Source organism: Mastigoproctus giganteus, chromosome 4 (genome assembly GCF_048544385.1).
Source record: "Mastigoproctus giganteus isolate SK-2022 chromosome 4, ASM4854438v1, whole genome shotgun sequence".
Classification (NCBI taxonomy): Eukaryota; Metazoa; Arthropoda; class Arachnida; order Uropygi; family Thelyphonidae; genus Mastigoproctus; species Mastigoproctus giganteus.
The window spans coordinates 224,920,348-224,939,153 of record NC_143578.1 but is presented as its reverse complement, the minus strand read 5'-3'; the positions used below and the strand labels follow the sequence as shown (position 1 = coordinate 224,939,153).

Below are 18,806 nucleotides of genomic sequence, written 5' to 3'. Positions count from 1 at the left end.
TTTTGTTTTTGGCTGATGCTATGTAAGCTTGCTATATTGCACATTTGCCACTATTACCTCCACTGTTATACCTAAGGTGATGGCCACTTTATGTATGGATAACAATGGCAACAGCTCATCGGGCGAGAATGGTGCGGATAACATGATACAGATTTCCAGCATCTACCCTGGTCCCCACATTCGTCTGATCTCAATCCTATTAAGAATCTGTGAACATGCAGGTGATTGCTGTTCGACAACGAAGTCGTCGTCTTCCAACTTCGTCGCAGCTGTGCGATATTTTGCTAGAAGAATGGTTACAATTAGACTGAAACGCACTAAAATACTCTATAAACCCCACGCCGCGCCTCGCACTTGCTGTTATTCGAAACAAAGGTGGCTGTATTCGATACTGAATAAGGGTTCGTATTATTTTGGCCAGTGTGTATTAACTATGCTACGCAGGGGAGCTAGCCTCTCTCCATACTGTTGGGGTTGAGACGAGGAATCGTTGCAACCCCAAACATTTCGTCTCTTTAAAGTCCTGAAATACCGTCACTCATGGAATACTAATAATTTAGCCCTCATGGGTAGCCACAGTTGTTAAAATCGCTCTCCTCCCTATACCGGTAGAAAAGACTTGATTTCGTGTACTGTCGATGAGAATTTTTATGGGCCTTATTCCCAACGTGGCATGGTTGGTTTTTCCTCCCGGAAACTGAAGTTTTTCATTCGGAAAATTAACCACAGAACACGCAATTTACAGACAGTATATACGGAGCAATATAGCTTAGTTGCTGATGCTTCTAAAAGTCAACAGCAACTAATAATATAAACAATTCAAACAACCAATCCCCATCTTCATAATATTCATATAACAAAGTATTACAATATTTCAGAATAGTCTGAAGAATAGGGATTTCTATTTGAAATCATAGGGATTGCAGATGAGAGATAGGGATTTCTATTAGAAATCCCTCCCTCTGATCTGCTAGTTTTAGAGGAAAAAAATGTGTGTAACGAAACATTGTGTGAGGTTGTTGATAGTCCGCTTGTGGTAGAAATGTGCCTCAAATTTGTATTTTAATTGAATCGTTAAAAGAAGTTATGACTCCAGAAGGTCGGGTTAATCGGTTTATTGATTCAGTGTTGGTAAGAAAAAAATTTTAAATTATTTCAAAAATGTTTGCTTATTGTGATTTAAAATATGTTCAGTGTACAGTCCATTTTTTTTTTTTTTATGTAAACCCTAAACACGAGGGGTATTAGAACCTATAGTACTTAGTACCGTGCTTGGGTTGGAGGTTGAGAAGACGAAAGAAAATATTTGTTCACATTGGACTTGAACTTCTATAGACTGTAATTTTCATAAAATACGTATGAAGGAAGGTTGTTTCAGAAAACTGCAGTTGAATGAAAATGCGGCTGCTTTTTTGTTTTTAGACTTTAATTAAAAATATATATTATATATATATTTTTAATTAATATGAAGGGGGTAAACTGCAGAGAGAGATCTCTTCTTGAGTAAACACTTGTTTTATTTATTTTTTTTCTTTTTGTAATTTTCCAGTTCAGACTATATTTAATTAATAGCGTAACATTTGAATTGAGCTATTACACGTTGTTTTTATGGTGCATCCCCTTCTCCAGTAATAAAGAACATTGCTCAGTGATGCTACGCGATGCGTTCCAGTTTTTTTTTTTTTTTATATAGTGTGGAAAGTATCTTTTAGCATATATGATGTTTAGGGGAAAAAAAACAGCATTCACGTTCACCAGCCGGATTCGAAATCACAGGCATTCAAAAAAATATATCTAAAATTATTAGGAATATTTTAAACCAGGAAGACTGATTCTATAAACCTTTAGAACATTTAGAGAATGATAAACTATCAGTATGTTTTGTTGTTTTTTTTTATTTGATGTAGCTGGATTCCTTTCTCATTCGTCCCTGTCTATTTTTTTTTTTTTTTTTTTTTTTTGTGTGTGTGTAAAGCTGAGTGAAATGGTTGTGCAGTTGAGTTTTTGATTAAACATGTAGAAAATAGTATTTCTACATACAAATAGGAGCAAATAGTTCCAGTGCTGAATTTTTATTTATACAAATAAAATATTTACAAACACATCAAGTTTATCACTGGCTATTTATGCATCATTTTGTATCAGTTATGTAATTGCAAATAAAGCTTCTTTGAAGATTTTTTGATTATTTGTCTTAGCTTCCATAACTTCTGTCTTACCAGAAAATTGTTTTAGTTCTTTGTTTTGAGAAAAATATAAAAATCACATGGTGCTAAATCAGGTAAATAAGAAGTATGTTGTAAGACAGTTGTTAAGTGTTTTGGAAATGTATTTATAAATTATTGCTGCAGTGAGCCAGAGCCTTAACTTTAGATCACATCTCTTGTTCTGGTTGTATCTCTCAAGTAATAAATGGTATGTAGATTTGTCAACAGTACGGTCTCCTGGAATATGTCTTTATAGCCAAATAATAATTCTAGCATGACATTACCTTTTAGACCTTTTAATCCATTTTTTTTTTTTTTTTTTTTTCCTAGGACGCTTCCATTAGAGCATTGAAATGTTTATGGGTCATAAAGATAACATTATATTTTGAGGGTTTAGTGTCAGACAAACATTTTTGTAATTAACCAAGAAAAAGTCATTTGACATTTTCTTGGTTTACTGGAAATGTGCTTATAACCAAAGCTAACTTGTAAACTACTAGAGAAATACATTTCTATGACATGATATGCATTGTTATTTGTATAAAGTTAAATTAAAGTTGTCTCAAAACAAAGTGCAATTTTGTAGTTAACGTTGTCTGACATTGAGCCCTCGATTTCATCTAATTGTTTTTAGAAATCTTGAACGTGATCACAAATTTTAATCAATTCTTTTGAAAATTTAAATCTTGTTTCCATCTGATTTCTTATTGAAAATATGCAAACAAAGAAAGTGTAAGATCTTTCCTTTTTTGAAATATCAGATATGCCTGGCAACTGCTATATGATATTCCAACATTCACAGAATGTGTCCTCGGTTCTCATTTGATGATCAGCCTGAATAATTCTTCAAATACAAGAGACAGGTTGGTCATTTGTTGATGCACAAGGTCACCCATATCTTGTATTCTAGACACCTTAGGTTACAAAATCAAAAGTTTTTTAATGTTCAGATATTTTTAACAAATTCAGGCCAGGAATTTTCTAGATCCTGCTCTGTATATGTACCACTAGGTAGCTGAAAAGTTTGTTTTATCATAGAAAGACTGGAAATTAATCAAATTTTATTTGGTATAGTTCTAAGGGCTACACATTTGATGCAACATTCCCTTACCTTTTCTGAATCCTTATTTAGACCCCCCCCCCCCTCTGCCTTTTTTATCTATCTAATCTTGGATTATTATTATTTGGTTTTTGGAATATGTGGGGATATGCGGTGGTCATTCCCTGACCTTTCCGCATCCTCCGTATTTGGTGGTCATCGGCTCGAACCTCGGTCTAATCAAGAAGCGTGTGCTACGCGCTGCTGCTCCTGCCCACCTGGCTACGGAGGCGCCTCTAATCCTGGAATAGCATCATTATCTGTCCCAGCATATAACATTTTTAAAATGTTTTCTCAGTGTAGAAACAGGTAGTAATCTGAAGGGGGCCATATCAGTAGAAAAGCTGGTTGTGATATCAAATTCATAACCCGAATTTTTGATTGTTACCATGGTTACTTGAGCCTTGTGACTGGAAACATTGTTATTCAGGAAGAGGGTGTTTGGCCTTTAATTTCCCTCATCATTTGACCTTTAATTGCTTAAGAAATTTTAGTAGCACGGAAGAATAATATTTACCTATATTAGATTTATCCAATGAATATCATCCTTTCTCTCTCTCTCAAAACACTGATGCCAACACTATAGTAGCTGGTGGCACCTTCAAAATTTCTTGTGACAAGGTGATACTCCATGTTTCCACCCCACAGACTGTTTTTTGGTCTAAGGAGCAGAGTGATGAATCTAGGTTTCATCCCTGGCCACCATTTGACTGATAAACTTATCTGAATCTTGAGCAAATTTTACAAAAATTATCTTTACACAATTTATTTACTCCTTTTTTTTGGTCTACATTCAAATCTTTTGTTACCTATTTTGCTGAAATTTTTGTGTTCATCTCTTTGTGTCCAGTATGGCAAATTCATTCACAAATTTGTTTAGTGTTCAGTTTTCAACCTCTTGGCTAGAATTACCTCTAGCCAAAAGAGGTTGAATATAGTCATTGTGCAATGTCTTCATCATATTCTTATGGATTTTCTACCTGGCCAGTCCTTTCAAAAAAAAAGTATTTAATTTGATCACTGCCTTTTGTGACATTATTGATACACTGCTCTCTCTCCTTTTGTGATATTTAAAAATCATGTCTCTCAGTGAACATGATTTTTAAACCTAAAAAATAATGTGGTATTCCAGAAACTTTAAATACACCTCATAGCTCATGAAATATTTCACTCCACTAGTCTCCTCCTTTTGAATTGAAGCCCTCACTCTTTCCTTTGAACATTGAAAATTCTTTGGATAGTACCCGTTTATGACATATTATTCATTAGCCATTATTAATTCCTGCACTATCATATCCTTGATACTTCCCGAATTCTTGATGAGAACAGATTGAGCAGCATGTACTTATTTGACAAGCCGGAATAATAAATAACGCTGATCTAGTTAGTTTAAAAGTCTGGTGTCTGATGTACTGCTAGTACATGAATTCCTTTCTGTAAGGCAAGCACATTTGGTTGCCCATTCAAGTTTACTAAAGAGATTTTTATCATACTTTTCCTGGTTGTTTGGCCTATAATTTCCCCTCCACTGTCATTTTTCATTTCTAGCTAGCCATCTCATATCCCACAGGTCCAATTTCCATCTGGACTTGGTTCTCTGCTATAGTATAGTGGTCTCTCCACTTCCTACTCATTTTGGAAAAGACTTCATTGGAATCCTATTGGAGAACATAGGAATTCTTAAAGGTCTATTCATTCAAGGTCATAGTTGATCACAGATGGAAGGAATAGGATTCCCCCATTCTGGGATTTTCAGCCCACACAACAAATTGGCAGTTGCCCTATGTGAACATGCATTTATACATACATTACAAAAAAGAAAACCATATTAATTGAAGTACTATAAGAACTTACACACTAAGGCCTATTTCTGATGCATATCTACTTTCAAAAGTGAAAATTGTTGGTCCAAAACTTGGATCTTCTGAAGATGTTGTGATTATGACACTCATTTATTCTGTTATTATTCTATTTATACTGTAGCACATTAATATATAGTTGGGTAAGATCATCACATCAGTAAATTGTGTCTGTAAATATAAGAAAACCCGAGCAATTAAGCAGGGGAAGATGCTGTCCCTCTGTCTCAGACTAATTCACTGCAGTCCCATGTTAAAAAAGCTTTATAAAAATTTCAACCATCTAAAATGGGCAAATCAAACTACAAAGGTTAATAGTTTTTTTTAGCATTTGATAATGGAATTTTAGCTAGTGCAGTGCTTAGAAATAGTAAATTAATATGATAAAAATTTTAAAAAAAGCAGAAAATAAATGAATACATAATATATATTTATGTGTTATTTTCTTTTACAGCAAGTTGAAGAACTAGAGGACACGTTTAATGGCTATATTATTCATTCACCAGAACAATCCCGATGGAAGTTAAATTCATACCAAGAGGACTTAAAATCTCTTTTAATTAGCGTATCTGAGGTATTCTGAACATTGTTAGTCTATAAAATATGTAGTTAAAGTAGGATAATAAAGAAACAAATTTTTAAAAATATTTAATGTTTAAAAACCACACATTACTTAATTCTTTAACATACTTCTCCAAGTAGATTTTGTGAATTATGTAAGACTGCATCAAATGAAAAAGAAATTTTGATTGTCTGAATTTCAGTTACATGCTGCTTTAGGGATTAGTACCAATCCTTAAATTTAAGAAATTACCTCTAATGCTTCTGCACATCCCGCTATATACAGATAGAGAGAGAGAGAGATGCACAGCAACAGCAACAATTTGATGTTACAGGTGTGTTCAAGCTAGCACACTGCAGTGCTGTTCAGAACCTTAGAGCAGAGGACACCAGAAAAAATCACTGGCATATGGAAAATGCATATATCAAAAACTGTATGTTTTGCCTACAAGTGAATGGATAAATCATTATTAAGAAAGAAAAAGTATGGAGAATAACCATCATCCAGGAAAAATTCAAAGCAAATCATTGTATTTAGAGCAGTTGATGTTGAGGCCAGGAACAGAATATTAGAAATGGCTCCCTATACCATCATTTGTGATTTTTTTTTTTTTTTTTTTTGGAAAACTTAAAAATGAGCTGGCAGGACATTGATTCCACTTGAACAATGAAGTGAAGGAAACCATCAAAAAATGATGCTAACAATCAACCTACCAGAAAACTTATAAGTGGGTTTACAAACTGGTATACTGTGTTGGAGATTATTTTTTTGAAAAAAAAATAGTTATTGGTAAAAAATAATTCTTGTTTTTGTTTAGCTCACTCTCTATTAATATATGATTACAACTTTATGCAAATAATGAACACTTCAATTTGAAAAAATACTGAGTACAGTGTTCAACATTTCCTTCAGGTTCAAGGACTCCCCCCTTATAATTTGAAATATATTTCATGGGAAACTTGAATCCAATGATTTCTTGTATTAGAGCTTCAACGCAGTTTTATTTGTTTTAATTAGTGATGATCATCTGAATCCATCCAGAATTTCTTGCCTTTCAGTGACATTGGTGACACATTTTGATAACAGCCTTTTTTTTTTTTTTTTTTTGATTCACAAAAAGTCTCGTCACCTTTTGATAATTTTCTTTAGAAACTCTTCTGTAGTATCAACATGATCAATTAGATCACCCTATAATTTTGAGCATCCTTTTGTTCCTGTGTGAAAAGGCATACACTACACTGCATTAGTTTTGAAAGAATCCTTTCGACAAAGAATTCCTTTCAAAATCAGCTATATGTGCATTTTCGTGATTCCTGAATTTATCATCCTTAATTCCTGTATTTATCATTCTTGCTCTATTAAAAATTTTAAAACTCTCAGTTGAATAAAGCAAAACAACTAATAAATAAATAACTCAAAATTTGCCAGTCTTATGTGATTTCACATGGCTAGCAATCAACTAGTTAATAGTGCACAGAATTTAATGATGGTATCCTGTTCAGTCACAAACAATTTATTGTAACCATACAAGTGACAACCACATTCTGGAAGAGTGATGTATTATTTCACACACTTCAGCATAAACTGTAACTATCAATCAACTTTCAACTTCTAGAATTATGAAAAAAGTAGTGTTCAAAGAATGAGCAATTTCATATTGGAAACTGGAAAAGGTGAAAATTTCACTTTTTCCAGTTCAGTTTCAGAGTAATTTTTGAAAACAACACAACTCATCAGAGACTAATTACTGCAGACACCCAGTTTCTCCACTCCAGCTAGAGATGCAATCAAAGAGTATAGCAGAACAGTGATTACAAACAGCTACCTCTAGGGGCAAAAGGCCTCCATGCCGAGTGGTCAGGAGAAGAAGTGCAGTAGCACATGCTCTTTGAGTAGACCGGGCTTCAAGCCCCTGACTGCTAAATATGGTCAATCTGTCATCTCGTAATGGACCAGTGTGGCAGATTATGGTCCATTTTCCTCAACATGAATCATCGAGGAGGCTTCCATCCTGCAGTGGATTGATAATGGCTGCAGTTTACTTTTTTTTTTTACCTATGGCAGGGAATATGGCTACTATTCGTTAGGTGCATTACATTAGTTGCGAAGTAAATTTTTGTAAACAACAGCAAATGAAATCCTTTCTTCACCTATAAGTTACACTTAGCATAGCAAAAACTGCTAATGGCTAAACTAGACAAAAATATACACTAACTGACAAGTGAAACTTTACAGAGAAATCACATGACAGCACTATGATAGGCTGGACAGTTTCGTTTTGATTTAGTTTTCTCAGAACACAGTAAGTTTTCTAGGGCATCGGAAATAAATAATAGCAAAATTAGTAAATCGGTAGGACTGAACTAATGGCCCCCAAAAGAAATTTTACCATTAAAGAAAGGTTAAAGATTATTAAAAGAGTTAAGAGCAGCAAAACAAAATGCAGTATATTTTGTGAGTGTGTATGATCCATGGTTGGATGAAAGACGAAGAAAAATTGCATTCATTCGTAGATTCTGTAGAAGATGAAGTAGGCTTCAAAAAACAAAGAAAATTAGACTTTGTGAAAACAGTGGTGTGGACCATTGCTAATACAAGTTGTTTCTACAGAAGTGTAATGGGGTAATTTTGAAGGCACAGACACTTAAATTTCATAAGCTACTTGATGGAGATGATAGCACATTTAAAACTTCTGAAGGGTGGTTTTGGAAATGGAAGGCTTGTCATAGGATATCCTAGGTTAGTCTTGTAGGTGAACCTTCATTTGGTGACATTGCAGCAGCAGAAGTGTTTCCTGAATTTCTGTGTAATGTGATTCAGGATGGTAAATTCACAGATGAACAATTGTACAAATGTGACAAAACAGCATTGTACTATAAACTTCTCCCCGACAAGTCACTGGGTATTAAAAAGGCACCCAACAAAGCAGGCATGAAAACTAACAAAGCGAGATAAAGAGAGAGAGAGTTACCGTGTTACTTTGCATCGGTAAAAAGTATTCCCCAGTGTTTTAAGCACGTCAACATGAAATCTCTATCTGTGATTTACAAAAATAGCTCCAACACTTGGATAACTACTGATATTTTTTTGCTTCATGATTTGAAGGTAAGTTTGTACCATTGGTGAGACACCACCTGCTTTCCAAAAAGAACTTGAATAAGCTCTCTTACTGTTGGATCACTGCCCAGCTGATGTTCTGAAATCAAAAGATGGCAAGGTAGAGTTGCATTTCTGCCAATGAACACAACTGTATTAATTCAGCAGTTTGGCCCCCATATTAGGGCATTATTTGAGTCTTCAAAGCCTATTATCATGGTAGGCTACTTGCTGGTGTTGTGATCTCAGAAATTGAAATTCTACAATTTTTGAAAACATTCTAACACTGCAAGATGTTGCATACAATATTGGATTAGTGTGGGAGGAAGTGAGCTCAACAGCAATTGAACACTGCTGGAAAAAATGTATTGGAAAAGATGAGAATACTAATAATAACCTAGAATTAGCAGCATTTCAAGAACAAGAAGCAAAGGCTGCTTGTAACATATTTGGTGGCAGTCTTGGAGCAAATGACCTGGCTGCTTGGATTGAAGTGGACTGCAAGAAAGAAATTGAAGTCTGTGAACAGTGGGAAGACAATTGACAAATAGAAGGCCAGTGACATAGGGAGTGACTCAAAAGATAAAGTGGATGACTTGTGTAAGGAAAAAGCACCAGAAATTACAAAGTGCGTGAAAACATTAATGAGGTGAAGGCATCAGAGTGATGGTAAACATCTTTGTTTATTAAAACTGACCACTATTAAGAATAATGTACTGAAAAAACAGTCATCAGTTCCGGCAAACTAAATTGCATGACTATTTCAGAATGGATGCGTAAAATGCAAGCCCATAACAGCATTATATATTAGTAGTAAAGGAAATGATATAACCTTTAATATTTACATCTTTTAGTTTGTATACTCATAAAACATTAGTAAATAAAAATGTTTTTCTACTATAACAAGCTTCGCTTATAACACAGATGTTAAACTGTTGTCGCCTGACACCTGCGTTATATCGAAGTTGCAATGTATTTTTAATAAACTAATTCAGTTTTCTAGTACTTCAATGAAACACTGAATTTCTAAAAATAATTAAAATGTATAGTTGTAGGAAAATTACTTTGCTTTTTATTTCATTTTCTTAATGCTCAAGTTTTTGGGTACATTTATTACATAGTCTACAATCAATATGTGAGAACTTATATGTTATTAGATGTGACTTAAACTTTAAGAAACACTTTTTTAAAACTTATCTGCTATTCTTTCATCATCATCAGCCATTTTCAATCCACTGTAGGATGAAGGCCTCTCCAGCAACTTTCCAGTTCCTTCTGTTTTGTGCAATGGATATCCATTTACTACCCACAAACTCGTGAATTTCATCTGTCCATCTCCATCGTTGTCTTCCAGGTTTTCTTCTAGCTCCTCTTGGGTACCATTCTGTTATTTTCTTAGTCCATCTGTCATCCTGTCTTCGAACTATGTGCCCTGCCCAAGACCATTTTAGTTCTTTAGTTTTGATAAGAATGTCCTTTACTTGAGTTTGCTGCCTAATCCATGTGTTTCTCTTCTTATCTACCAGTCTGATTTCTTAATATAATTCGTTCCATTCTTTGCTGTGTAGTTTTCAGCTTCTCTTTCATTCTTTTGGTGAGTGCCCAAGTTTCACTTCCATAAGTCATGGTGGGGAGTATACATTGGTTCATTATTTTACGTTTCAGACAAATTGGGATATTGCTCCTCAGTATGTGACTATATTTCCTGAATGCTGTCTATCCAAAATTTATTCTTCTCTTGACTTCCAGCCATTTATCATTATTACAGCTAATGACTTGTCCCAGATTAGTATATGAATCCACCTTTTCAATCACTGCTCCTTCATTGATTATATCCCTTTCTGTGGCATACTTGTTCATCATTACTTTTGTTTTAGCCATATTCATCTTTAGTCCGAAATCCTTACTAATTCTGCATAACTGATTAAGATTTTCCTCTAATTCTTTGGGATCATGTCTTATGATCACAATGCCATCTGTAAATGGTTTATGTACTCTCTATTCACATTGACTCCTTTCTGCAACCAGTCTTATCTTCTGAAAGCTTTCTCAGGGGTAGCAGTAAACAACTTTGGAGATATTGTGTCTCCTTGTCGAACTCTTTTTCTCAATTTTAAATTTGCTATTGTCTTTGTCTAGTGTACTAAAGGAGGTGGCATTCTCATATTTTTTTCAAAATCATAATATATGAGGTATCTATGCCTTGTCTTTCCAGTCCCCTAAACATTGCCTTATGCTGTATAGAGTCAAATGCCTTTTCATAATCCACAAATGCCAGGCATAATGGTGTTTTATATTCATTTGCTTTCTCCATTAGCTGTGATATTACGCGAAGGTGATCCATAGTTGAGAATCCTGTCCTAAAGCCAGCTTGCTCTTTTGGTTGATTCTCATCAAGTATTCTTTCTAATCTGATAGTGGGATAACAAGATAAGTGGCCTATAATTTCCAGTTTATGATTTATCCCCTTTCTTATGCAGCAAAACTATGATTGCATTATTCCACTCCTTGGGCATTATGTCTTTTCTAATGCATTTTGTGAAAAGTCCTGCCAGTTTTGTGTCATGTCTCTTCCTCTCAATTTTAAGAACTGTACAGTAACTTCGTCTTCCCCTGGAGCTTTCTGATTCTTCATTTTCTTCAGCACATGTTCTACCTCATCAGGAAGGATATTGGGTATGTCATATGTGTTACTAATTTGTGATTCATCTTCCCCACTGCTGACATCATTCCCTCGCTCCTTTTAAACTTCTCTATAGTAATCTTCTGCTATTTATAAGTACACCATCACTATTCTTCAGTTTCAGTATCATTTGTTTTTCTGTATTACTACTCATAGCTGCTGGTTTAAGTCCTTTGTTTTCTCTTAATGCCTGTTCTACTTTTCTTGTGTTAAATCTTCCTGTCTGAATCTCTTTCTAATGGCTTTGCATAACTCGGTATACTCAATTTTGTCCTTATAACTTCAAACAGGCCTATGGGGCTGGGAAATTCCATACTGCAATAATTAAACACAAACACCAGCCAAGGAATTAAAAATTTTTACTATAAAAATAAAATATAATGAAATACTGTGATACACTATCGGAAGACTAAAATATTACAATAAATTATGATAAAATAAACTACGATAAAACGTTAAAAATATACCGAAGCGATAAAACCTGAAGCTTTTGGAGACTGCTGTTTCCTTCTTCAACAGCTTTTAATTCAACAGTTAAAAGCTGTTGAATTTCAACATCTTTTAATCCGGTTTATTTTAGATAATTTTATTGCTTCGGTATATTTTTAACGTTTTATCGTAGTTTATTTTATTGTAATATTTTAGTCTTCCGATAGTGTATCACAGTATTTCATTATATTTTATTTCTGTATATTTTATTTTTATAGTAAAAATTTTTAATTTTAATTCCTTGGCTGGTGTTTGTCTTTAATTATTGCAGTAATTTTGTCCTTGTCAGCATGTATCTTGCTCTTCATTTGTCGTCTTCGATTCATCATGACAAGCGTTTCTTGACTAATTTTTCTTCTTTTTACCTATAGGTTCCTTGGGCTTTATCACTTTCAGAAAGCTATAGTATTCCTCGTCGATGTCTTGGTCCTGAACAGTCTGCAGAAGCTCAAACTTGTTCTTACGTTCCAGTACATACTGCTTTTTCTTCTCTTCTGTTATCTCAAAAACCTTCATATTATTTACTCAAGTCAGTTTTTTTCTTTCTTTTCTTACATTTATATCAAGTGTGTATCTTACCATTCTGTGATCACTTCCAACATTTACCTTGTTCAGGACAGTAACATCATTCACGATATATCTTCTGTTAGTGAGGATGAAGTCTATTTTATTAGTTGTTAATCCATTTGGGCTCTTCCATGTCCACTTTCTGTTCACCCTTTTCTTGAAAAAAAGTGTTCATTACTGATATTCCTCAAGATTCTGCAAATTCCACAAGTCTTTCACCAATTCCAAAATTTCCTATAGTTCCCCTTTCTGTGCTGTTTTGTCTCTTTCCAACCTTAGCATTGAAGTTCCCCCCATAATGATAGTGTAGTGGGTTTTCTGCTCATCTAGAAGACTCAATTTCAGTGTACATTTCTTCAGCCTCTTCATCATCATGGCTCGATGTTGGTGCATAAATCATTATAACCTTTAGCTTGTACCTCTTAGAAATCCTGAGTAGTAGTCTTGACACCCTTGGTGGTGTACTTTTGAATTCCAAAATGTTGTTTTTTATATCCTTATGGACCAGAAAGCCAACTCCACCTTCGCTCTTTTCACTGTTTCCATTGATGTACTGCAGATTTCCACTTGATAGACTTTTAAGTGATTCATTTCTTCTTCTTGTTTCAGCCAAACCAATGATATTCCAATTTACATTTTCTAGTTCCTTTTCCACCTCTAATATCCTATCTTCACCGATGAGCGATCTTATGTTGTAACAGGCAAAGTTCAGTTTCCATGCATGGCAGCCTGGTCATACCCAGAGATTCTTAGCACCCTCTGCTTCCACTCTGATCCTCTCGCTGCCGTAAGAGGTGGAGTTAAAGCTGCTGCGGACTGAGGAAAATCAGCGTGCTGTCATGTGCTGGAGGGTTTAGTCTTTTCTTCTTCACGCTGACCAGGCATCTTGAAGAGAACCACTCTACACATTCGTTGCCACCTAAGTGGCATAACAGGGCTTGCCATCGAGAAGGTGTGCATGAATGGATTTTAGGGAGGCAGGCCAACTGGACTTCTCCTAAATCTTCTGAAATAGAAAGATATTGGATCCATCAGTGTTTTAGACTGAGTGTTAGAGATAACACACAGAATGCCTGTTCCCCTCTAAGACCCGGGATATTAATACATATATTTTTTGTCATTATGTGTACAGTGATTTTATGAGTAACTCCTGCTTATTTTGAGAAAGTAATTAAAAAATAATGTTTCACCTCAAATCCAATTAAGCATTTAATTGTTGCTTGTTCTCTGAAAGTAGAATTATCAGCAGCCAAATACAGAGTGGTATTAATGTTAGGTACTTCACAATTTGATTATCTTGATTAGATAAATGTTTTTTTTTTTTTTTTTTTAATATAAATGTACAGCCACTCCCCTGCTTACGTAATACTTGACTTACGGAAATTTGACTTTACGTAAGTTTTTGCCAACTGGTGCAAACTTTAAAAAATCGTGGAAATGTATTTTGCATCTTGTAGGAATAAATGGATATATTGTAATGTGAATCCAATAATACGTTGTCGGTTTTTTTTTTTTTTTTTCCAAGACCTTGGAAGTTGAAATTTTCACTATATAACTAAGCTATTTATCTCTCTAAAAGGTCATTTTATAATGAAAATTGCACTATCCTTTCATCCTTATCATATGTTCCATTATAGGAATCAATTTTGAATGCCTTTGTGATATTTTTCTAAAACATTTCTGGTCACTACCATAAAACAAAAACAATTTGCATTTTCCGGTTTATTGGGCTTTTCTGTTAGCATAATATATTATAAACATGTAGTAAACTCAGTCTTATTGCATTTGCGAAAATCCCAATAATCCTGGACTTGTTTGGGTTTTTACATTATTATGGTGAAATATGTTTCCCCTTCACTGAAATCTTCAATCATAAAAAACATAAATTTTCAGAATCTTCTCTTCATTTCTATTTACTTATTATAATGGTGAAGGGAAAGGGACCAACGGAAAGTGCAAATGCTGGCAGTGCTAGGAAACAAAACAAAATTGATTTATAAATGAAGATGATTAAGAAGTACGAAGCAGGACAAAGTTTGTCATCTGTTGCATGGAATTAGGTCTCGCTGCTTCAACAGTGAATACTATTTTAAGGGACAGTGCACGTATAAAAGTACATGTTAAAGGATCAATGCATTTAAGATCAACAGTGATCACAAAATAGCGTTCAGGTGCTATATCATAGATGGAAAAGCAAGTGCCCCTGAATCCAATGGCTATTCAAGCAAAAGCAAGAAATATTTATGAAGATATTAAGGATAAGTACGGCAAACCCCAAGCCAAGTTCGTTCAAGCAATGAGTGGTTTAAGTATGTGGTGAAGTTACCAGTGCCAATTCTGCAGGTGCAGAGAAATTTTGTGATGTGTTGGGAAAAACCCTTCTAAATCTCCACAGCCCTCAACTTCCACAGCGGCGCGCTTATGAGCTGTAGAGTTAATTCTGGCAACAGTGCTCGAAAGGTAAAGCTTGCTGACGTTATGCTTGTCTCCTCTCTCTTTTTGTAATTTTATAATTTTGAAATTTTTGTAATTTTTCCTGCGCATGAGATAAAAAATAATTTTATTTACCTGTTTGTCGAACATTTCTTTTTGCTTGACAAGCAAAAAGAAATGTTCAATTTCAATCAAATTCAATCAAATTTGCATGTGCTGCTTAAGCATTTAGGGCAGTGGTTTTGAACTGGGATGCTGCAACAACATTCCAGGGGTGCCACGTAATTTGGGTTAAAGTTCTTAAACTTATTTTTTTATTTATTTATATATATTTATTTCATTGTAAAAAGGTGTACGGTATCTATTTAATTTTGCAGTGAAATATAATTGATGTTTATTTAGTACAGTAAAGTATAAAATTATTATATAAATATATATAATTTGTATTATGAATTGTAATTTTGTTTATAGTTATATTATTGTAATATTTTTTAATATTAAATCGAGTAGGAGTGCCACAAAATAAAATAAATTACTTAGGAGTGCCGTTATTAAAAAAAGGAATAAATGAAAACCAGTGATTTAGGGAAATTCCGACTTACGTAGTATAGTTCCGCGGAACGTAACCCTTACGTAAGTCAGGGAGTGGCTGTATTAAACATTAGCTAAATATTTACCAAGAATTTTTATGTTATGTTTACGTTGTGCAATAAAATATATTGGTTTAATATTTATGTTGGTTATGAATGTTACTTTGGCGAAGATGAATTGGTAACAAATAAGAAATAATATAGCTCATAAAAGAAATTTCTAATAAAAATTCAGATGATATTATTGCATCATTTATTAATGACTGTGAAGTTTTCTTTAACACTGTCACTATCGAGATTTCTAGATTGAGGAAATCATTTGAAATTTCTTAGTGACCCTGCAATAATATTATATTCTTTGAAATAAAGCTTTAACTATTTTTGGTGATGGTAGGAGAAAGGAGTACTTCATTTTTTTTTTTAAACATATCATATTTATTTCTTTTTTTTTTTTTTTTTTTTAATAGGAAGACCAGCAGGCAGTTTTGCGTTATTATGTTAATGCAGTAGGCACATTAAGTAGCCAGAAGCAGGCTAAATTATTATTACTTTTGTTAGAAGAAGCAGTAAATAATAATCTAATACCTCATAGGTAAGTTTAGTTATTGCTTCTTGCAGAATTTTATGCTGATATCTCTTAATAATATTCATCTTTCTGTCTTTGTTTAAATTTAAAGTCTGACTGTGCAACTTTGGGTTAAAGTTCTTAAACTGAAAATCAAAAAGTGAAAATTCAAGCAACTTCATTTAGGCTAGTATTTTGGGAGCTGAAAAAAAAGACCTTAAGGGTATGAAATCCTGTAATAAGATTAATCATAGTTAATATGCAAAATAGACTTTGCCTCAACTATTATAAATTTTTTTATAATGTTATTAAAATATGGTTATGTGTTATACATTTAATTGACTGTTTCTACTTCTATGTTGCACTTTCAAGTTATCATTTTTATGCCTGCACATACACTACAGTAAAAATGGATAGATTCCCATCAGAAACCCAACGCATAGAGACAAAAAAATGTTTTTGAACTTTTTGTGTTTGTGAACTTTTTTAAGTTCAAAATGTTTTCGAACTTATACCATATCCAACTACTTTGGTTCTGGTGTATCACAACCAAAGTAGTTGATATGGTTCTTGTGTTTCTTTTATTTATTTTTATTTTTACATTTTCCCAATGTACGTTTGTAGGCTGACTTATATGTTGTATTGGTGAAAATCCTGGAATTTATGGGGAGCACTCTATTCCTTTTACCTGAGAATAGCTAGAGATCTATGATCAAATTTGAATTAGCATTGCCCCTCATCTTCTCTTACAAACCCCCAATCTGTGTGGGAAGCATCAGCTCAGGTCTGCCTCAAGAAGTGGGGAGGGGGAGACCTTTCTTGGCCATACTCTTCAGTTTTCTCTGAAAAACCATCCCTGCTTAAACTAATGACATTTTTCTGTCTGTGCATTGTCAAATATGTCATTGGTAAGATATTCAACTGAACATCTTATTGATCACTTCCTGGGTTATATGAAACTTTTGGTTTACTGTTGACCCCTCAAAGATCCCTACATTTTGTTCTTTCTACGCTCACCTCTTTCTTACAAATTGGCTTGTACTGTCATCTTTACAGTCTTCTGTTTTATGTAATGTGATCTTATTCTCATTCATAATCTAAACACCATCTGGAAATAATTTGCCATTTGCAATATATCTCCTTTCCTTTACGTTTTTCTAATCTGATCATTCATTTCAAAATTTGCTTTTCAACCTTCTCATGTTAGTTGAATATTTTCTCATTATAAATGCCAAGCTTGGCCTTTCTATTTTGCCATCTCCACATCAGATTTACCAACAAATTGAAAGCATTTCTGTGTGCTACTAGTATAAAACAGTCCAATGCTATTTGTCTGATAAGGCCAAAGTGACTTCCTCAACATGTAGGACTTTCTTCAGTGGCTAACTGCATTCAACAGATTTGACCATCAACAATTCATTGAGGTTTGCCAAAACGTTTTTTATGCTTGCACTAACAATTTCCAAAATAACCAACCAATTTTGTTTTTACTGACTGTATATAAAATAAACTACTGATTAAATCATGCATAATTTTGATTTCAATTTTTAGTTTTAACTTTAAATTTCTTTAATTTTTGTTACTTGACAAATTTATTAAACTTTTATAAATTGTATATTATTTATAAGATAAGCTAAGTTTTCATCTCTCTTGCTCTCTATCATGATTTCTTTAATTTTTTTTTTTTTTTCATTATTGCCATTACTTGATGAATATATTAAAGGCTTATGGAACCATGAATTGTTAGTACATATGATCATCCCCCTCCCCTCAGCTCATTCCGTTTATGGTTTTATGGTGTCTTTCAAGTAATGGAGGAAATTACATTCTGCCATCAGATGCTGGGATTCAGTGAGCCATACTGTACTTTCATGAAAATTACAGTACATTAATCATGATGACAACTGTTCCACAGGGTTTTTTTTTTTTTTTGGTCATCATTCTACAAATGTGGAGATTAAGACATTCAATACTATTATTCAAGATGAAATGTGTATAACAAGATTTCCGGCCAAGTTTAATATCGATGTTCCAGAAAACACCTATGACTTATATGATTGATTAGTGGTTTATATACTAGGACAACAATCTCGTGTTCTCAAAACCTACTCTGCAATGTGGAGAATAGACTTGCAACATCGAATTGGGCATTGTGTTTTTCATTCTGAAATCCTCCTATAAGTTAAACCTCAGAATGCCGCAAAATTATGGTTCTTTTACTATAAAACTTGTGCTATGGATAACGTGTAGCAAGAGAGTGGCTAAGAGGCAAGGATGATTAAACAAAACATGGGTTATTAATTCTAGCCTACAAAAACAGGTGTAAAATACTGATTATATAAGAGCTCTATTTCTTATCAAAGAGGATAAAACGATATACTATATACGTAAGGCTAATGATACATGCATACAAACATGTCAGTGTTCTTCATGTGGTCTTCAGTTGACACTGCCCATACTTTCGGAGCCAACACTCATCCTTCAGTTTGAGTATCTGGGTGTATATGTAAGTGTACTATACAGACTTAACAGTCATAACTTACGGTATTATATTAATACAAATGGATCTCTCCAAATCTTATACTCTCATTTTTAGGTGTTGTGAGATTGATGCTACCTTAGTGAGCTCCTATGAGGAGGGATGTTTCTCAGTAGA

At 33.8% G+C, this 18,806-nt stretch overlaps 1 protein-coding gene across 1 annotated transcript in view; it reads left to right on the top strand.

The window, feature by feature from the left end:
- Positions 1–1,002: 1,002 nt before the first annotated feature.
- MED23 (mediator complex subunit 23) overlaps positions 1,003–18,806 on the top strand; it is a 163,785-nt gene continuing 145,981 nt past the window's right edge. Inside the window, exons 1-3 of the mRNA XM_090372486.1 lie at positions 1,003–1,131; positions 5,620–5,739; positions 16,053–16,177. Coding sequence (XP_090228612.1) covers positions 1,087–1,131; positions 5,620–5,739; positions 16,053–16,177 — 290 coding nt within the window. The 5' untranslated portion in view covers positions 1,003–1,086. The remainder of the gene's footprint in view (positions 1,132–5,619; positions 5,740–16,052; positions 16,178–18,806) is intronic.